The sequence below is a fragment of the Patagioenas fasciata genome, chromosome 9 (assembly GCF_037038585.1).
Source record: "Patagioenas fasciata isolate bPatFas1 chromosome 9, bPatFas1.hap1, whole genome shotgun sequence".
Taxonomy (NCBI): domain Eukaryota; kingdom Metazoa; phylum Chordata; class Aves; order Columbiformes; family Columbidae; genus Patagioenas; species Patagioenas fasciata.
This window is the reverse complement of record NC_092528.1, coordinates 30,209,972-30,231,077: the sequence shown is the minus strand read 5'-3', so window position 1 is coordinate 30,231,077 and position 21,106 is coordinate 30,209,972. Positions and strand designations below refer to the sequence as shown.

The following is a 21,106-nucleotide window of genomic DNA, read 5'->3' as shown; positions in this document are numbered from 1 at the left end:
GCTGATGAGTGTGTGAAGTGTTACACGAATACATTAGTGTTTATTCACAACCAATGCACCCAATCTGGTTTCCTTGCACCAGTAACACTCCTCTCTCTCCCCATGGGTCACATCCTCTCTGGGCTGTCACGAAAAACAAATTGTGCTTCTCCCTGGCGTTGTTTTGTGCTCTGGGTGCTTTGCCTCCTCTCCGCTCCTCTCCTGTTCTCCCCTGTCGCACACAGACACAGCGCAGCCCTCTCCTCCGTGCCTGTCATCGCGCCACGGGGACGCTCTCCACCCACACGCTGCTCGGCTCTGACTCATCTCGGTTTCTGCCTGCGTTTTGGGAATGATTTCTACTGTTTTGGCCGCCTCGTTACATAAGGAAGCTCGATTGTTTCCTGCGCCCATCTGCTGCGAAGCTGGGTTATTGCATCCGCCACCTTCGGCAGCACCCGAGCTGATGCTGCTACTGCACAACGCGCACGCAGGCTCCTACATATAAGATCATCTTATGGAATTAACTAATTTTCCTATTGCCTGGAAGCTGTAATTCAGGGGTCAATGGTAGTTTGCTTCCTAGAGGTGTTTCCAGTTTATTTATTTGTCTGATCTCATCTCATTTTACAGAGATTCAATACTTCTCACATTAGTCCTTGTGAGCGCTTGAAAACAAGCAGTATTACGAGCTTGTTGCTTCTCTGCAGGAGCTGGAGCTGTGGGTAGTGATTTTGGACATCTGTAATGAGTCTGTTCCAACGCCTGTCCCCATTTGATGCCTTCCTCCGTGTCCCAGGGCAAGATGTCAGTAGTATTGAGCGCAAGAGTTGCGACGGATGTTTGGTCTCAAATTGTTCCCCGGGACTTCAATGAGAAGAGCAACACTCAGCCATTAGCCAAGAGCTCTTGGCTATAATTTTCTTAAAAGCTAAAGGTTGTGCCTACTCAATAGCTGGATAGAAGAAATCAAGGAAAAATGCAATTAGTGAACAACACATTTCTTCTGTGCACAAACCTGATTTCTTTTTTCATTTAGGTTTTGCAGGACCTTTTCTGGAGCGCCTGGCAGCATCCTCCGGGAGACACGGCTCTGTGCTCCTCTCTGGCAGCAGAAATTGTGGACTCCGGGTTCAGAGAGCTGTGTTGGCACCAAACATCCACCACAACTTCCCCAGCAACTCACCACAAAGTCCCCGGCCACCTGCCCGGGCACGGCGATGGCCCAGGAGCTCGGGGAATGGTAAACGTGGCGTATCTGCAAGACATTGCTTCGAGTTTTCTGAAATCAGACAAGACCCAATTTACCATTTCCCTGCTGACAACACTGAACCACCACAGGTTTCCCTGTGGTAATGAGCAATAAGTGTACAAGCACACAGGAAACAGTTAAAAACAAATGCAATTCCTGGCTAACGTTAATTTTTATTCTTCCGAAAACTAAGTGGGGCACTTATGAAACTTAGGCAAAACTTGAAAAAATTCTAAATGCATTCACGCTTTAAATAGCCGTAAAAATAAATTACTCATAGGAATACATCATATATAACTTAGCCTGACCTTGGACATTGCTTGGCTAATAACATTTGTTTTGAAGTATATATGTTCCATTTATAACAGAAGGCTTAATTCATCTTTCTCCAGGAACAGAGCAGCGAGCTGACACTCTGTAAATCCTGCCCTTCCATTGTTTAGCTGAGGAGTCTCAGTGCAGATGTTAGGAAAGAAAGCTCAGAGAGAAAATTCGCAGGCATTTCCCCAGCCCATGAAAATAAGTTCTTGATTACAAGCAAAATGAGCCCATTAGAAATTAATCTAAACTAATTACATCTGAACATCGAGTAATTTACGAATCGCGAAGGTTTCTCTTTCCTTTAGCAATATTACTATGGTTAAATTACTTTTGAAATTCACACAAAATCCTTTACCTAGGTAGGGAAATATTGTAAACTATTTGTGCAACCGAACCGATCACATATGTAAAAATTGTCATCTGCTTCGTATTATGAAGCTGCTTTTCAGCTGCGCAAAACAAGGACCAGAACCACCAAGGGTCAGATCCTCTCCTGCGGCAGCGAGCCCAGGACAGAGCCACCGCTGCTTACACCAGGTACGAATCTGCTCTTCAAATCCAACAGATCCTATTGGGGAACCCTCTCCCACAGCCTTGCAGCTGCAGCAATGTAAGAATAACCAAAATCCCACCTGCAGGCACTGGACAAGGTGAAAAATTACCTAAAAAATTACCAGGAAGCGTATGGATCAGTTAGCATTCCTTTCCGTAGTATGGACGATTGTTGCAGCCATGGTATTTCTTTAAATTAATGGCCGTTCAAGTAATGACGATAATCTAAACCAGATATTTAAAATGTATCGAATGCAGCTAATTCGTTAGCCTATTGTTTTCTTTTTCTTACTGATTCGGTACTGTGGTCTTCACCCAAGCGGAATTTCTGCTGCAGTCAAATAGTCAATGGAAATCCATCTGAATGTTCCTGCGCAGGGACAGCAGGGGCATCTACATGTGGTTCCCATTGTCCTACAGTTAACCTCTCAGAGATATTTTGGGGGAATACTTTATTTACATTTTCTTTAAAAAAGAATATGTTTACCTTCATCCTAAAGATTACCACATGTCAAAACACTTCCAAATCTAAATATTTCATAAAAGAGAAGCTGCATAATAAATAATGTGTACACATAAGTAAAGGAATGGCATAAAAAATGCTCTGAGTATTCACAGCTATTTTGTAAGGGGCTACAGGCAGAATCTTAATTTCCAGCAGATTATCTGCCTTAGTAAGTGCTGGCCAAGTTTCCGCTGCTCAAATATTTACTCAAAGGACAACTAAGAGGTTTGTAAGTGTGTTGATGTTAATAGGAGCAGTGTGCACGCTGCCGTCTTGGTGCGCAGTCCCCTCTGCGATCCTCCTACACGCCGAGAGGAGCCATCGCTCTCACCAGAAACACTGTTTTAGTCACTGCACTCTAATGTCCTGCAAGAAAAGATGCTGTGTCTCTTTCTGGTTGCAACCAAAATTCAGATGCTTCCTAATAATGTGGCCAATTCTTCTTTTTCAAGCACTCTTTCTCATGTGAGCTGTTCAAACATGGGTTAACTCCACCGTCTTGTCTAAGCTGCGTCTGGTGTTCTCGTCATCGGTGACCGGTGGGACGTGTTCCCCTCCTGGAAGGAAAAGAAAATAGTAGGTCTAAACTCTTCTTAGAGGAATAAGGCGGCAGTGGCCACGTAACATTGGAGTGACGAAATGTTTCCCCCGTTACAGAGTGTGCGGAGCATGTTAACATCTTGCTGGAGCGTGTGACGGTGGCGGTGAGGGTGCGAGTCAAAAGCAGATGACTGGAGAATTAAAATAGTTGAGTTTTGCAGAGCGCAAGAACTACGAAACCATTATGACCCCACAGCCATAAGGTCCTGAGCAAAATTGCGAGCGTTTACCATTTCACAGCGATACGAAATCACTTTCTGCAAACCCAGGAAGCCAAAAAGCTTGAGAGAAGATATAGGGACAAACATTTGAAACACCAAGGGCTGGATGTAAACAACTGCTGTCCAGCTCGTCAACTGGACAGAAGCACCCCTTGATGAGCTTGTACCTGCTCACTACTTTTTCCAGAACATGCACAATCAAGGGTGACATTTTCAAAGAGCAAAACACCAGGACACCAGCAGAGAGAGGAGGAATCACAGACACCTACCGGTAGAGCCCACAGCCGCCTGGCTGCACAAACCATTGATGTCCAGGGTCATGTTGGATGTCCAGGATCACATTGAGGACCTGTAGATACATGTCCACGATCATGGACATCCAAGATCATATTGAGGACCTGTAGATACATGTCCAGGATCATGGACATCCAAGATCACATTGAGGACCTGCAGATACATGTCCACGATCATGGACATCCAAGATCACATTGAGGACCTGTAGATACATGTTCACGATCATGGATGTCCAGGATCACATTGAGGACCTGCAGATACATGTCCACGATCATGGACATCCAAGATCACATTGAGGACCTGTGGATGCATGTCCAGGACCATGGATGTCTAGGATCACATTGAGGACCTGTAGATACATGTCCACGATCATGGACATCCAAGATCACATTGAGGACCTGTAGATATATGTCCACGATCATGGACATCCAAGATCACATTGAGGACCTGTAGATACATGTCCACGATCATGGACATCCAAGATCACATTGAGGACCTGTGGATGCATGTCCAGGACCATGGATGTCTAGGATCACATTGAGGACCTGTAGATACATGTCCACGATCATGGACATCCAAGATCACATTGAGGACCTGTAGATATATGTCCACGATCATGGACATCCAAGATCACATTGAGGACCTGTAGATACATGTCCACGATCATGGATGTCCAGGATCACATTGAGGACCTGTAGATACATGTCCACGATCATGGACATCCAAGATCACATTGAGGACCTGTAGATACATGTCCAGGATCATAGACATCCAAGATCACATTGAGGACCTATAGATGCACGCCCAGGATCATGGTGGGAAACCGAAGTGTGGAGCACCAGTGTGGATATTGGTCTGTAGCACGTGGAACGTCAGCCTGAACGGTGATGCAGCTGCATTTTCTTAATGCATTATTAAAACTGTTATCTTTCTTCTCCAAATTAACTTGAGGAAGATGTTCACAAAGATTACCCTACCCTGGTACTGTGTTTTATCAACCACAGGTTTATATCGTCAGTGGTTTCAGGATGGTGATAAGGTCAAACCGGCCCTTGTTGAGAGCACTGGCCTGCGATGAGCACATTTTGTACCTTCCCATTTCGGAATTCTCTCTCTGAATTTTTCCCTGGGTGATTTTTCCCTGTGTAAAAGGAGACTGCTGATATCACATCAGCATTTAATGAACAGAATGTCTGATGTGCGAAGGCCCTGAAACCTTCGTTATGAAGGAAAACATCCTCAAACACCTTTTGGAGCTGCAGTATTAAAAAGTTTAACACAGATAAGAGGAGGGGTAGGTAGATAGGCTTGCAAAACATGATGCAAATCTCCTTTGCGTACGTATTTTTTTCAATCGTGTTACAGAAAGAGCAGCATCGGTACGTGCGACGTGGGTGACGTGACACGTGAACGATGCTGAAGATCCCTGCAAATCCTGCGCTCCCGGATGTTGCCCACGGAGTGGGGGACAACGCGACTGGGGGCCTGTGCCAGCACCTGCGAGTGAAAACACAAACCAGCCCCGAACTGAGCAGGGGTTGGGTTTGTGCCATCACCCTGCCAAGAAAGACCACGGGATCTGCTGTTTTTTCCATTAAAAATGTAGCTTTTGTCAGTAAAATTAGTAAAAACTGGTGAAACAGCATAAATGCACCTGAAAAGCCGTACTCTGCAACCAGACTGGCAAGATTCGTGGTGTAGAAAATTCTGAGAATTGCCTGAATTCGCACTAATTTATCGCTTAAGGAACATCTGGGGACAAGACTGGCCGCTCATGTAAAGTGACAACACACATTTCTGAGAACACTTACTAAACCGGCAGCAGTTGCAGCTTAAATCTAGGAAAGATTAAAAAATGAGCACGATTTTTCCCAGTTCCTGACAGAGCTTTGTTGCCCATCTCAAAAATACAAGTGTGATGAAGATCTGCTTCTTTAATTTGTTTAAATCTATGTAGTAGATGACCTCTAAGGTGCACTTTCACCTCTGGTGCTTCACGGTGAACGGGCTCGGAAGTTGTGAGAAACTGAAAATTCAAGGGAACAGCCACAAAATTGGACAAGTATCAATATTTACTGGGCAGGAGTTAGTACAGTGTGTACTGTTACACAAAACACATTATTTATTCCTTGAGTATTCAGCCGCAGCTCCCTCGAAGGGTGGCTGTGCTCATGAGGGTCGGCTGGATACCACGGAGGCTCAAGTGCTCTTCTGGTGCTGCGTTTCTGAAAGGCAAGTTTAAATGTGCTGGTTAAAAGCCTTGCCTGGAATAAAGCTGAGCTTACATGAGACGTATCAATTTTATACACGGCATTTAGCACATTTTCATGCACTTCTATGCACTGGGCAAAGCCAGTGCTTGCTTTCTCTCTCTTTCTTTCTTTTTCTTCTCCTTTGAAGAGTTCTTGTCCGGAGAACTGAGATGTAGGGTAGGATTTAGGCTGGAGTTTTCCGTAGGAAATGCCGGCGCATTTGGCTGCTCACCGCACATCGCGTCGCTGCAGGGAGCGAACAAAATGTGGATGGTGCCACTTCTCCGAATACAAATCTGCGTGAGTTCCTGCTGCGAACGGGCGATCAGCCCTACAAGGACAGAAAAAAAGTGTTTACTCCTTCCTACACGATTCATTTGATCTCTAAATCCCCTTCTCAAGGCCAGTGTGTATCTCCATGTAAATCCCATGCTAAAATGTTATCTATGTAAAGCTATAGTGTGTGCGCAACGGCTGGCTCGTGAAATACCCGTAATTAAATTTCGTCAAACCTATGGGGTTTTATGTAGGTTCAGATGCTCCAAGAAATAAAATAGAAACAGAAGAGTTCTGGCCAACTTCTGTCGGCCTATAGACTTATTAGGTATTCCAGTCCAAGGAAACCAGGAATGTAAGTATCCCTGTCCAAAAATATCCCGTTAAGACTATTTTATTTTAATCACAGCTGTGTTAAAAAATACACAGTTCTCTTAGAGTCCAATCATCTTTCCCTGTTATGATGAAAGTCCATTTTTCATGGTTTTTATTACAATCATCTTGAAGACAGACACGCCGGTATCTGAGTATATTGTAGAGATCTGGAATTCACATCGTATGTACCCGTCGCAGTTTACGTTCCATACATCAATAACCCGCACAGGACTGATAGGCAACTGTATTTAAACCAGTTGTGTTTTAAACAGAGCAGGTAAGACGTGACGAGTTTATTTGGAGCAGGTTGAGAACACTCGGGGTTGTGTTTGGGATGTGAACTGCAATATTAGCTGCTTGTGCACATATTAATTAACTTCATTAATTCGGGGATCAATAGACAGCACCGTTAGTTTTATTGACTTTATAATTAGCAGGATCTTAGTTTTGCTTGAATAAAGATGTTTTACCTCACATAAAATCTATCATTTTCCACCCGTCATTAGCTGATGTTGCTCTTGCAGCTCTCTCCGGGAGGGCTCCCTTTCTCCGGGGGACACTGCCCGCCCGCTGGGGACGGCTCGGGCTCGCACCCCGCCCGACAGCCGGGACCCGCTCCGGAGGAGCCCTTTCCCGCGGAGAGCGGGCACGGCTCGCCGGAGGACGCCGCTTCCCCAGCGAGGGGCCCGGCGGGGGCCAAGGGGCTCCGGGGCTGCGCCTCGGCCACCCCCCGTCCCTCGGCAGCGCCCGCCGGCTCCTCCGCCGGGGCGGGTCCCTCCCCGCGGGCGCTGCCCGGACACCCGCGGCCGGGCGACGGGGGAGCCGTGCCGGGCGCCTTCTCCTCCCAGGACCGCTCATGGCAGGCGCATTCCCTTTGGAAGGATCACACGGCGGGCTCCTTCCCCTCACAAAGACCCCCATGGCGGGCTCCTGCCCCTCACAGGTGGCTCCATGGCGGGCGCCCTCCCTTCACAGGGATCTCCATGGCTGGCGCCTTCCCCTCACAAGAATCGCTATGGCGGGCTCCTTCCCCTCAGGAGGACCCCCATAGTGGGCACCTTCCCTTCATAGGGATCACTATGGCGGGCGCCTTTCCTTCACGAGAACCCCTATGGCGGGCTCCTTCCCCTCACAAGGACCCACATGGCGGGATCCTGCCCCTCACAAGGAAATCCGTGTCGGGCACCTTCGTCCCACAAGAATCACTATGGCGGGCTCCTTCCCCTCACAGGGACCTCCATGGCGGGCACCTCCGCCCCACCAGCGCCCGGGCCGGGCCCCCTCTCCGCACGGAGCCCCGGCCAGGAGCGGGGCGGCCCGGCGGGCAGGGCACGGAGGAGCGGGCGGCAGGCGGGACCCCGAGCCGGCCATGGCGGGGGCTCCGTGCGGGCTGTGCCGGGCGAGCAGGAGGAGGGTGGGCGGCAGCGGGAGGTGCGAATTCCCCCCTTGTTCCTCCCCTGGAAAATATTTCGAGCCATTTCGCTTTCCTCGATTTTATTACCTGAGGGAACTTGACAGAACTTGTAAAGACACAATTGCTGTATAACTTCCACCGGTCTATTATTTTTTTTTCTTTTTTTTTTCTTCAAAAGAAAGCCAAATCAAAACGCCACGATCAGCCTTGTGAAGCCGAAACTCAGGAAAACCGATAAAAAGTGGCGACAGAAGATGCGCGGGGGTGAGCGGAGCGTCCTGGTCGTGCTCTGTCGCGATATCTACGGAGCAGAAAGAAACGTGCGAGCTCTACAGAAGGCGTGAACACAGAAAAGAAAGAATATCACCCATGATTTAATATTAACAGTACCAGAAGTGACGTGAAACCGTCCACTAAAACGTTACTCTTTTCAGTCAATAGGTCGCAAAGTGTCTTAAATTCATTACTTGGCACTTATTGAAATTCGTGACGTCGAAAATGGATTAAAAAAGGTGAAGCAAACCTGAGTGAAACAAAATATATTGTACTGACAACAAATGTAATGAAATAACAGCATATTTTTTTTTCTTTTTAAAATAACTTAAAATACACTAGAAAAAATATGGTCAATATAAATAATTTTGTTTTCATGGAGAACAAATAGATACAAAGCCCGTCCATACCAAAGTACGTGTAGAAGAGCTTTCCCTCTGTCTTGGCAATAAGCATGAGGGTCTGATGTCAAACTGGGATAACAATCACCGACTGCAAAGTACCCCAGGTTAAATAGCTATACGTCTTTCAAATAATAATAATAATAATACCAAAAAAAAATCACAAGATTACGTGAATAGATACACCTTTATGAGATAAAATGCAAATGTTTGACAGTCAACTATCAATTCACAAGTTATAGCCAAAATAAACTTTGTTCGTGTGTATCAACATATTTTACATGTACCCAGTACCTCTTATTGGAATTTGCCGTTGTGTAAAGTGGTGGTTGGGAATTAAATACTCTCTTTTTTTCATTTCTTTCCGTTCGTTTTTGCCCTCAGGACACGAGAGCCCCAGCAACGGGAGGCACATTCCGTTCCCTTTTATTTCAGAAGCGGGATGGCAAACGGACCAACAAAGATTCGCGAGTGGAAAAGGTAGCGCTTGATCTCCCTCTCTCCTTCCGCTTCCCTCCAAGATTAAAAGAGAGAGAACCCAGCCACGTTTGTTTGTTTTGTTTTGCTTTTTTTTTTTTTCCTACTAAAGATGAGGGTGAAGTGCAAGTGAATCAAAGGACTCCATCAATGAAATACAAATACATGCAACCCGGAATGCTGCTGGAGGAAGAATCCCGGACAGTTTCCCATTAGAAATTCGCAGAGAAATCAGTGTCTTTTTTTTTTTCTATTTATCTTCGTCGTCGTCTTTCTCTTTTTTTTTCTTTTTTTTTTTTTTTTTTGTCGCTATTCCAGACGTGGTTGTTAAACTCAAGTATCTGATGCAACGTGAAAGGAGGCCCGCCTCTCTTATCAAATTTCTTGTATTAAAGTGAACTTCGCAGAAAAAGGTCAGTTTCAAAACCTGTGAACTTCCCAGCTGCGCGTCTAGTCCCTCTAATTCTTTAAATAAGTATATCTCTCCCGTCAGTTTCTCCTCTCCCTCGTCTTTTTTTTTTTTAATTCTTTTTAATTTTTCACCTATTTTTGCTTTGTTTGAATTTCAAAAGCGCGGTCACAGCCCCAGGGCGGCGGCGTGTTTCTTGGCCTTGAGGCGCAGGTCGGCGATGCTGGAGTTCTTGCTGGTGGTCTTGGCGGCGGCGGCGGCGGCCACCACGGAGGCGGCGGAGGCGGACTCGGCCAGCGTGGCCAGCGGGAGCCCGAACGGGGGAGCAGGGAACATCATGTAGGGTGCGTGGGCCAGGTGCGGGTGCAGGTGGTGATGTGCGTGGGCCACGGCGCTGTCCAGCTGCAGCTGCGCCTGAACCTGCCGGGCGAGAAGGGGGAGAGCGTGGCGGCGACCCACGCGTGTCACACACCCACACACACACCCCACCCGTGTCCCGCCGCCCACTTGCCTGCTGGAAGGGCATCCTCAGCGCGCCCACGTTCACGTACGGGGCCACCCGACAGGCTTCGAACTGGCTGGCGGCGCCGATCAACACCCCTGCGGGAGCAGCAGCAGGCGATCAGCACCCCCCACGCTTCCACGCGTGTCCCACTCATTCCGCATCCCTCCCCCCCCCCCGCCTCCCAGTACCTTTGTGGAGTTGGTTTTCTTGCTTTCGACATTTGGCTCTTCGGTTCTGGAACCAGACCTGTGGGGAGAAAGAGGCGGGGGGGACACACACAGGGGCGTCACGGCCGCGCTGCCACCGCCGCGAGGAGGACGCGAAGCGCTACACACAAAAAATAAAATAAACCCACCGAGAATAATTAATAAGGGAGAAAAAAAGCAGACAAAGAAAGGCGGCTGCGGCACGGGCTGGGGTCCCCGCTCCCGAGCTCCCAAACGCAAAGGGCGAGGGAAAATGAGTCAAAATACACAAAAAAGCGGACGTTTGCAGAGCGCTCGTTTCAGAGAAATTACTTTTTAAGCCCCGGTTTCGTCTTTCCACATCAGGGTCCCGAAAGACCTCAGTCGCCCCCTGATATCTAACACCAACTGGCGATAATGGCTTTGGATGTTTGCACCGCCAGGCTGGAGAAGATAGTGTTCATTAATAGCTGTAATATTAATTAGCTTTATCTTCACGAAAAATCAAGCACCAGAGAGCCTAATGGCTCGCTTTTTTGGGGGAGGGGGGTAATTACTGTCATAAAAGCCACGAAGAACTTTAGAATGTCTCTGTTCCTCTGTGCAGAGGAGTGTAGCACAGAAGCGGCATCATTGTCGCGTTATCATGATAATCTAATTTGCTTGCACAGAAAAGGCTGAGCTTTAGACTAAAAGATACTTTTAGTGTTGGAAATAGAATCGTTGAAATAAATTTCCGGGATAAAGTTCTGCTCGCTTAGAGAAGGAAGGGAGGGAAAGGAGGCAGAGCGCGTCCTAAAACATTCCCGTTCAAAGACCTCCGCGCTGCATCTCCGAAGCCACAGCCACCAAGAAATCCTTTCCCCACGGCCAAAAACCAAATAAAAAATCTTCTTTTTTGAGGTCTTAACTCCCACAGACAAATATAAACACGCATTTCCCCCGCCCTGTCATTTACTTCAGCCGAGCAAAATCTGCCCAAACAACCACGTTCGCTCTCAGCCTCCCGTGGAAACGCGTATTCCATAATTTACAAATCAGCGCAGATGCGAGGGAAAATATTCTTGCAAAGCGTTTTCCGGAACGATGTAAAGGGAATGGGGTTTAATCTATGTAAATCTTCGAAAGTTATTATTCGCCCAGCGATCTGGCATAATGGGAGCGCGGATTATGCGCCGCGGCCGCGCTCTTTGTGGAGCAGAAGGAAGCGCCTCCCTTTACAGCTTTCGCAGCCAAGTTGAAGCTCTGCAACTTTATTTTCTTTGGTTTTGTTAAGATTTGCTGGGCTTAAATAGGCGGCCGCCTCGGCGGAAAAACGGGGGAAGTGGGAAAACGAAGAGACTTTTGATTTTTGTTTTTTCTTTTTGCGGGTGGTGAAAAAAGCGGTTTATTATGACTTTCTCGGTTCGACATGACCGCTCTGTTTCTGTCCCTACCCCGTGACAAGATGCAGGGAAAGCCCACAAGGATTGTGCGCGTAGTTGGGTGCAGATGGTGGCCTACGAGCACAAAGATTGAGGGGGAGTATCTGTTACAGCGAGACTTTCCAACAGCTGCAGATGTGAGGGGCCTAAAACTACTCCATGTGTTCCAACAAATAATGACCATCATTTTCTCTTCTTTTATTATTAGAACGGAAATACACCGGAGCAGCTACATTTGTTCTCGTTTGAGGAGCCACCTTCCTCCCCAGCCCGGATCCTTCCTCACTCTTCATCTCATCCCGACAAAACTCGCGGAAACCAGCTCGGGAACCGATTTGGAAAAACTTTAGGAGGGCAGCCCGAGGTTAAACGCGCAGGTTAAATCAAAGGAAGCTGCGGCTACTCGGAACGAGAGAACGCTTAAAATAGCCTGGTTTTATCCCAGACTCTTGTATTTCATAAATCCGAACACAGCCGCTCTGTGCACTTCGCCCAGTCTTCGTACCGCTTCCCTTAAGATTTAAGGGCTACGAGGAGAAACTGACTGGAATATTTTTTTTGTTGCACATAGCAGTTCCTAATTTAGTTTATGGTCACTACATCTATAAAGTTAATTGGTACGTCCGCCCGGTAAACCCGGAGCAGCCCGGAGCCGGACCGCAGCCCACGCCAACAAAATAACCGGTGTAGCTCTTGCCGAGGCAAAGATGAAATAAAAGCAGAGATTAAACAAAACGCGACAGAGCAAGGGGTTTGCAAAGAGTCCAAAGCACAAGAGAGCCCGGGGAGGGGATTACGCAGATTTGCTGGGTGCAATTCGGCGCGGGGAGCCCCCTGCTCTGTCTGACAGCCGGTGTCAGGAGCGGAGGGACGAGGCACGGCCGGGGTTCACCGAGCTGGCCCCCTCCACCCTGCACACCCCCGGGTACCTGCACCCTGGCCTCGGACAGCCCCAGCCTCTGGCTCAGCTCCTCCCGCATGAAGGCGTCCGGGTAGTGGGTCTCGTCGAAAAGCCTTTCCAGCTCGTTCAGCTGCTCCAGGGTGAAATTTGTCCGGCTCCTCCTCTGCTTGATTTTCGTCTGCCCTTCGTCTTCCATCCCTTTCGCATCCTCCTTGCGGTCCTTCAGCTCTGGGGAGACTGGGCACGACACAGGCAGTCAGACAGGCGGGACGGGAACGGCGGGGATGGGGGAGCTGCACGGGGTGGCGGCAGCGAGGACACCGGAGCTCATCCCCCGACCCGCCGCTCCCCTCCGCCGGGCAAACCGGGCAGGAGCCCCCCGGGGCTGGGGCAGCCGGGAGCGGGGCCTGCGCGCCCGGGGCCGCGCTAGGCCCGGTTCAGCCGCTGCCGTTCCGGGCCCCGCCGCTCGGCTCCGGTAACCGCTGGCGGCGGGAGCGGGGCCCGGTGGCCGCCCAGGGGGGGCCGCACCGCGCCGGCCCGCGGGAGATCTCCGGCCCCGCTGCCCACCCGCGGGAAGCGCAGCAACAGGTCCCCGCTCCGCTCCGCCGGCCAGCGCGGCCCTTCCGCGCCCCGTGTCCGAGCTCGCTCTCTCCCGGGGGTTTTGTTTTCGTTGTTTAATTTTTCTGCCAGAGACCCGCCCCAGGCCGGAGCGCGGCCGAAAGCGGAGGTCCCTGTGCGGACCCCCGCGGGACCTGCGCGCCGCGGAGCTGTCCGCCCGGCCCTGCCCCGGCTGTTGGCTTCCCTCGCGCCCCGCTCGTTAGCACAAATTTGTTCATGAGCCCTTTCCGGGGATGCTCCCGGCCGCGCCGCGCTCCGCCAAGAACGGTGGTCCGAACAAAAGGGCGGCAGCGAAGCGCCGGTCCCCGCGCAGCCACAGGGACGGGCCATGCCCCGCCGGTGGGCGCGGATCCTGCGCGGTTCTTCCACCGGAGCCGCCCGGCTGCCTTCCCGCAGCTGCCGAGAGCGGCCGGCGGGCCCGGTACGGGCACCGCGGCCATCTCCCCGGAACGGAAAATGTGCGGAGTGACTGCGGGGCATTTCTGAAGAAAACAGCGCGGCGGGACCGCGGCACGGAAGCGGGGATGGGCGGCAGCAGCGCGGCCCCACGCGCGACCGTGTCCGCGCAGCCGAGACCCGCGGCAGAACGAACGGGCCCGCCTGTCCGGGCTTTCGTTGGCAGCGCGGCTTCCCGTGGGATGCTAAACAGGAACAGATCGTGTTATGAGCAAGTTAAATACTTGTTTAAATATTTTAATATAAACTTCGAGGCCGGCCGCATATTTCCCGTAATTGGGAAAACATGGAAAGCCGCTCCTTAACGCCTATCGCAGCCTCCCCGCGGGCGCTGCCACTGCCGAGCCCCTTCCACCCGCGGCCGCGGGTCCGTCTCTCCCGGTGCGCGGCCATCGCCCGCTCCCACCGCCGTTCCGCGCGTCCCGACCCCGACGGGAGGAAGGAAGGGAAGGGAAGAAGGGGAAGCCCCCGATGCCGCCGTTACCGTCGCTGAGCTTGGGGGTGGCCGCCTCAGCCGCTCTCTCGGCGGCGGCGTCGGGCTCCCGCGGCGGAGACCGCCCGCCGCCCGCCCGCGCCGCGGGGCTGCCCGCCTCGTCGCGGCCCGGTTCCGCCGCCGATCCGCCGCTCTCCCGCGGTCCGCCGCCTCCGCGTAGGGGCCCGCTCTCCAGCACTTCTCGGTAGGTGATGAGCTCCTTCTTCTCCTTCGCTTTGGGGTCAAACGACTTGGAAACAAACGCCGTCAGCTCCTCCATGGCCGCGGCTCAGGGGCGCGCTGCCCCGGCTCCCCGGGCGGGCATCCACGGGGCGGGGTGGCGGCGGCGCCCCAGGCCGTACCGAGCCGTGCCGTCCTGAGCCCAGCCGTGCCGCCCGACGTGCAAGGCTCCCGGGGTCTGATAGCGACGTCGCTATTGAAGTGGCACTATTTATACTTTGCAAAGCCTGCCCCTTGTTCCCGGCGAATTACCTCCCCTCGGAGCTCTGAATGGACCCCTTCTCCGCCGCCCGGCCGCACCGCCCGCCGCGGGGCACTGCGGCCAGGGAGCCGCCGGCCAGCCCGCCCGCTGCCCGCCGCACTCTGCGCCCTAATTAATTTAATTAGGCGCGGGCCCGTGCGCGAGGTCCCGGGCGAGCGCGGCGCGGGAGAGGGGCCGGAGCTGCGGGGGAGTGGCCAAGGCGGGAGGCGGTGGGGATGAGGATGGGGGGGGCGCGCAGGCTCCGCGCCCGCGCACCGCCCCGCGCGGGTCAGGGCGGCCCCGCATCCCCCGCACCCCTCGGCGGGGCCGCCCCCGCGGGACAGAGGCAAGAGGCGGTTCCCCGCCGTGGGTCTGTCCGTGGAACCGGCCCCGGGAGAGCGGCCGGGGAGCCGGAAAAGTTCCTCCGTGGGCGCCCAAATCCACCAAATAAATTACCGGCTAATTGATAGTGACAAATACGGCCGTATCTTCAACGTTTTCGCATACGGTGAATTGAGGCATCAGATTAGAGCGAATTACGCTATTTATTGCTAATATTGTTTTTTCCTTTGTTGCTTAATTCCCATTAAGAGAGTACTTTTGTTGACAGAAGTCGGCTCTTTTACACCTTTGCTAGAATCCTAATAAATTATTCAAAATTGTTTAACTCTTGCTTATGTATTGATTTTTCATTTGACCTTTAGAAAGATGACTTTACATAAAAGAGCATTTATTTACTCGAGCAGGTACGGTATCGAGGGTGGAATTAGCGTTTCTTCAGATCCAATTACACACGCCTCAGCCGCGATAGGAAACGATTTACTGTTTTTACTCCGTTTGAGGCAGTAAAGCGGGTCGAGCCGCCGGTGAACCGGCCCCGCTTGTCCCCGCTTCGCCACGGGTGGCATTTTCGGTACCGGGGGGATCGGACGCCGGGTTCCCGACGGGAACAGACCGACTGCCGAATGGAAATATGATCGTCAGCGGCTTTTGCATCTTCGTGTTTCGTTTCTCTTAACACTCCGCAGTTCCCATGGCTGGGAGCGTGTGCCCGGAAACTCGCGTTAAACTGACCAAATTCGTCAAAAGCCAGAATTAAGCGTAGGGGTTAAATCGTTTCGTTGCGCTTCTCGCCGTTGTCCGGCGGAGCCTGAGCTCGGCCCGATTCGCTGGGATTCGGATCGGTTCGGTGGGGCTCGGGCCGGTTCGGCGGGGCTCGGTCCTGGACGTGCTCCCCCCGCGGCGTGGGTACCGGGTAACGGAGCGTCCCGGCCGCGGGGGGAGCGCTGCCCCTTCAGCCACGGGGCGGGGGTGGTGTCAGTGCCAGGAAACACTGACCCTCTTTAATCACTTTTGGATGAAACGAGAAACCCGCTGTCCCCGCGTCCTCCGCCGCCGCGGAGCCCGTCACCTGTGGGGGAGGCGGACCGCAGTGCGCCACGGCGGCGTGCCGGTAAGTCTTCACGGGTGTCACCGGCGCGAACAGCGCGCCGTGGGCTGCGGCAGCCGTCTGTGGGCAGCGGGACCACGGGCCCACTCGCCCCTCGCTGCCCGTCACGCGTGGGGAACTCGCCCCGCCGGGGCGGCCAGCGCGCCGCATCGATTTCTCAGCGCTCGGCGGCGCTGCCTGGCCGCCTCGATGAGCTCGGCGCTGGCTCGCTGCTGCCTGCCCGCCGCCCAGGAAGGCGCTGAGCTCAAACCGGCGGCCGCGGCCCAGCGGCACCTGCGCTCCTGCCACCCGGCCCGGCCGCTCCGCCGCTCAGGTAACGTGGGAGGGGCTCCGCGGCGAGCCCACCCCCGGCAGGGACAGGGCAGGGTGCCGCGGGCTGCCACCGCGGGCTGCCACCGCGAGGGCCGGGCGTGCCCTGCGGCCTGCTGTCCCCCAAGGCCCGCGGCGGGCCCGGGGTGCGGGCCGGGCCTGCCCGCTGTTGCCATGGCAACGCCGGGGCCGCACCGCTGCGGCCTGGCCGGGCCTTGCGGCTCCAGGGGAAACGCTGCGGGTCGTTCCCTCTCCCGGGGCTTCCGCCGGTGCTGGGCTCGGCTTTCCGGGGGTTGTGGGGACCGGCTGAGGAGTGTCGTGGAGGGGGGGGGGGCGCGGTGAGGATCCCAAACGTGTCGGTTTCCCGGAGGAGCGGCACCAGAGACCGGCCCAGTACGGGGCTCTTTGTCCTCAGCCCAGCCCGGGGGTGTTTGTCCTGACTCCGGTGGGAACTGGCCCGGAGCCCTGGGAACTGGTGCCTTCCCAGGCTCTTTCAAGTCTGTGTGTCAGGAGAGCCCAGCTGATGGGAGCGGGGAGCACGGAGTGTGTGGGGCGGGTGTGACTGTCCCTGGCACCCCTTTGGGTGTCAGTTCATAGGATGATAAAGGGAAAGTATTCGTGTAGCGTCTTTCTTTCCCAGCTCTTGCTGCCTTTTTGTCCCGAGGAACGAGCACCAGGAGCAGAGGAAACGGTCTTAAGTTGCACCAGGGGAGGTTGAGGTTGGATCTAGGGAACAATTTCTTCCCCAAAGGGCTGTGGGGCATTGGAACAGGCTGCCCAGGGCAGTGCTGGAGTCACCATCCCTGGAGGGTTGGACAGACGGACAGGAGGTTCTCAGGACATGGGGCAGTGCCAGGGGTGATAAACGGTTGGACTCGATGATCTCATGGGTCTCTTCCAACTGAAACGATTCTATTCTGTTTTCTCTGCCTGTGAAAGTGTGGGTAAAGAAGGTGTGCGATTTGGGTTCTTCTGCTGTGCATTTTCTAGCAGCAGTCATTTTTGGTATTTTCATTTTTTTGAACAGTTTAGCTGTTGTAATGATCTGAGACAAATTTCAAACATGCAATTTTAAGCGGTTCAGAGGGATCCTTTACCTTATGGATGAGAAATGTTTACAGCTTGATTTAAAAGAAATACTAAAAGCTGCATCATGAAGTTCTGATAAACTTAGTTGGTCTGTAAGCTTGTTCTGAAAGCTGGTTATTTGGAGCAAATGCTGATTAATTAATACCCTTAGTGAACCTGCTTGGGCTGATCAAAAATAGGAATGTTTGTAATTCTCATTGTATGGAAAACGTAGTTATGTAGTGGAAGGCCAGCTTATAGGATTAAGAATTATTGGGCAAAAGATGGCTGGTGGAGGGCGGCTTTTAGCAGGTGAGCACTGTACAAGGGTCTTAGGCCTCGCTTTAAGTGTGCGCTTTGCTGTTGGTGTCCTGAATGACCCTGGGCAGGTGCTGTCTCCTTGAGCCTGGTTTTTCCCACATTTAACTTTGAAATCTAAATATTTGAAGCTCACTTAACCAATGTTGTTATTATAAATTGTCCATTCATTCTTTTGAATCAAGGCAAACTTTCTTCAAGTACAAAATGAATGATTTTGAAAAATAATGTTGATTTAATTGTCCAAGAGGACGTCCTTTCAGTCACCAGAAGACTGTGTTGGGGTATGTTTGGTGTCTGTGCCTGGTTCCTATGGGACAGCTTGTAAGAAAGCAACCAAATTCCTGTGGTTCTTTGATCTCTGGGCTTTCTCCTGAGGTGCCCCATTAAGGGAGCTGCCTCGGTAGATGCCATTCACATGTTCCTCCTGTAGTGATCTGGAAATTTGGCTAAGGGAAAGAGACACCACAGGATAACTATGTAAAATCAACAACAGTTCAGGCTGCTGAACTCACAAGTACACCCGCCGTATTTCAGGATCTCGTTTGTAGAGGTGCCACATAAACAGCGCAGGTGGTGAGTGATTATTGCAAGTCAGTTATAATCAAAGTCTCTTAGTAACTAACAAACATGAGTAGTTTGGATTTTGTGCTGAACAAGTGTGGAGGTTATTTGGTCTTCATCCCTTCTGGCTAATGATGATAACCAAGTATTATATTGTTTAACTGCCTACTGCAATAATGCTTGCTGGACAACAGCCTCTAATTAAAAACACCCAAATGATAGTATTTTCTTTCAGCCTACAGCAAATACTCTAATAATTTGAAACTCTTGTTTGAAAATATGTATTAGACACTTGAAATAATTCTAACATCTATGCAAAAAGATTGAATAGAGTCAGATCAATAAGTGTATGCTGCTTACTCCATTTTAAAGTGTACCTTACTCTCTTTGAATAGATTTTTCTAGAGAGGTCTGTTTGTTTCCTATGCCATTTATCTTTACATTTTGAAACGCAGGGTGAGAGGTTACTTTGCTCTTTGCAGGTGAGCTTGATGGCACTGTTTGTAACTTTGCCCAATGTAAATCATTGGTTTGACATTTTTGATGTTGATGTTTCTATTGGCAAAATGCACGTATGGGAGTATAGGCTTTGTTTTCGTTTCAATCAAAGTGTTGCAGCACCAGTTTTCAGAAACAAGACTTAAATGAAAAGTAACTTAAAAAACCAAAGGCCTGGAGACCTGTCTTTTAGATACCCCAGCACACTTGTGCTCCAGAATGGGGGCTTAAGATTGATCAGCTCCAGCTGCTAGTCGTTCTGTTGAAAAGCTGTTCCCTTTCACACTGATTGCAAGCCTTCAAGATGTTCCAGTTCACAGACATTCACTGTAGAGCCTTCAAAAACGCTTGAGCAGCTGATGAATTTGATGATGTTGTGTTCCAGTTCAGGCTTCAGCCTGAGTTTCCATGTAGCTGCTGTGGGTCCTTGTGCCTTGAGGCAGCATCTTTGGGATTCTAAGTGTTCCTTTGCTGTTTGACTTAGTAGTTTGATCTGAATTCAGGAGCGGGTGAGGGAGTATGCCAGGAGAGGATGAGAACCGCACAGGGGGAAGGTTGGGGCTGGCTGATGGAACAAGCCTCACCCATGTGCTGCTCAGGAGACTCTCCCCGCAAATGCCTGCGATGTGACTGGGGTTCTAAGTTCATCTGAATCTCTTCATTTGGTGTTGGTGCTTGTTAATGTGCCTTTCCATCCTCCTCTGCTCCTCCTGGTATTGCTCCATAGTCAGGATAAAAGCCTCTTGTGTCTCATCAGGCACTGAGAGCTGTATCTTTGTAGATACTGGCAGGAGCGCATCGCCTGTTGCAAATACACATGACTTAGTTTGCCTGAGAAGTAGAAGTACAGAGCCTTAACAACAGGATCCTCCCTGGCTATAGGGGAGATTTCTTACATCACTCCTTTAACTGTCTGGTACAAGTCTTAGCGGTGGATCTACAGACGTTGTTTGGAAACAGCCAGGTAGGAAAACCCCATGAGATTCGGCATATGATGCTGTGTAATGAGTCTTATTTTTGTTCTGTTTGCCTTTTCTTTCTTCCCTCATTGTTTTTCTAATTAAAGTTTCCTGAGTGATCTCAGTTCTCCTCTGTGGTCTGTAGGCACCGTTAGTCATTCCTGTTGGTGGTAGTGGCACGTGGACCACTGCTGACCCACCAGAAGGACTCTTCTGCATGTCGGGATTTAGCTGGTGCGATCAATCAGTGCTGGTGATGCCTTTTCCCTCCTCTGTTCTGGATTATGGAGGGAGTGGGCAGTAGGCAGGGAGAACATTAACCTGTTGTAGGTCTTGGTAACTGACTGCTCTCGAGTACTATGTTTATAAGAGGTATATTTGCAGGAAAACGTGTGTCGTGGACTGAAGGGATGGTCTAAGAACCCTGGTGGGAGATAAGCAGTTGTCAGGCAAGTTTATCGATTGCCTGTGTATGTTCAAGACATCCCTGAAGGAGACAGCTGCTAGGACTTGGCTGTACAATTTGCTCCAGCATCACCAGTCTGCTCCTGGCAACCTCTTTCCAGTGGAAGCTCTAGAATTTGCAGGGCATGGTCACCCCTGGGCCTTTGTCCTGTAGCTCCCCCGAGCCTCAGGTGTGTGTGGATGATCTGGGGCTTGTCCTGGCACGGCGAAGGGCCGTGGCATGCGGTTCTTCTTTGATCCTGATGCCACAAAATTGAGATGGACGTAGCGTGTTTCGCTAGTTCTATATGCTGCTCAATCCAGTTATTTGTCCAAACCGGGGAAAAAAGGCAAAAAAAGGAAGTTAAACAACAGACGATATGTATGCTGAAGTGTAATGCTCTGGCTCATAATGATACCCACATCGAGTGGTGAATATCTCGGCAGAAATGCCTTTCGTACTCTTTGTTTCTCTGGTCTTTTTCATTAATCTTGCTGTCATGAACTATGGTCTGTGTGCCTTTAACTTGAAATCTGTGTCTTGTAGTTTCATCTTTCTGAGCAATTCAGCTTATTTTAAGCTTGAGATTCAGGCTCATGTTCATTTGAAGATTGTTCAGTCAGTGTATATTTGAAGAGCTTTATTTTACTGTTCAATAACTGTTAGTAAGATTTACAGAGCTCCGAGGTACTACAAGGGGAAAACAGAATGACTGCGCAAGACGGCGTGTTGATATAAATTGGCATTCCTCTACAGAACCGTAAATTAAAGTCATAGTCCTTTAAATGAGATGAGAGTCTGTAAAGCACTGCCTGCCTCTTTTTCAAGACAGTGTGTGGAATAATTTTAGAA

The 21,106-nt window shown here is 51.0% G+C and overlaps 2 protein-coding genes across 5 annotated transcripts in view; one reads left to right on the top strand and one right to left on the bottom strand.

Annotated features, from left to right (window-relative positions):
• Window positions 1-7,995: 7,995 nt before the first annotated feature.
• On the bottom strand, window positions 7,996-14,755 carry SHOX2 (SHOX homeobox 2). Its single transcript, XM_065844924.2, has 5 exons — window positions 14,175-14,755; window positions 12,645-12,853; window positions 10,295-10,352; window positions 10,113-10,201; window positions 7,996-10,021 (listed from the first exon to the last, which is right to left on the bottom strand). Exons 1-5 carry the CDS (start codon window positions 14,440-14,442, stop codon window positions 9,770-9,772), a joined length of 876 nt encoding a protein of 291 aa, XP_065700996.1. The 5' UTR covers window positions 14,443-14,755; the 3' UTR covers window positions 7,996-9,769.
• A 1,322-nt stretch (window positions 14,756-16,077) lies between these two features.
• The window catches only part of RSRC1 (arginine and serine rich coiled-coil 1), a 126,328-nt gene continuing 121,299 nt past the window's right edge, over window positions 16,078-21,106 (top strand). For 3 of the 4 annotated variants that reach the window (XM_065845032.2, XM_071812754.1, XM_065845031.2), the window contains exon 1: window positions 16,302-16,406. The gene's annotated coding sequence lies outside the window, so the exon portion shown is untranslated. Of the gene's footprint in view, window positions 16,097-16,301; window positions 16,407-21,106 lie in introns of those variants that run through there. The other variant, XM_071812753.1, reaches the window with a different exon arrangement.

Excerpts from the sequence above, each read along its gene's own strand:
- SHOX2 (XM_065844924.2), bottom strand. The coding sequence starts at position 14,442 with ATGGAGGAGCTGACGGCGTTTGTTTCCAAGTCGTTTGACCCCAAAGCG. Across the intron at positions 10,202-10,294 it reads AGAAAACCAACTCCACAAAG|GGGTGTTGATCGGCGCCGCC; the intron begins GTACTGGGAGGC and ends CTGCTCCCGCAG. Across the intron at positions 10,022-10,112 it reads TGAGGATGCCCTTCCAGCAG|GTTCAGGCGCAGCTGCAGCT; the intron begins GCAAGTGGGCGG and ends CTCGCCCGGCAG.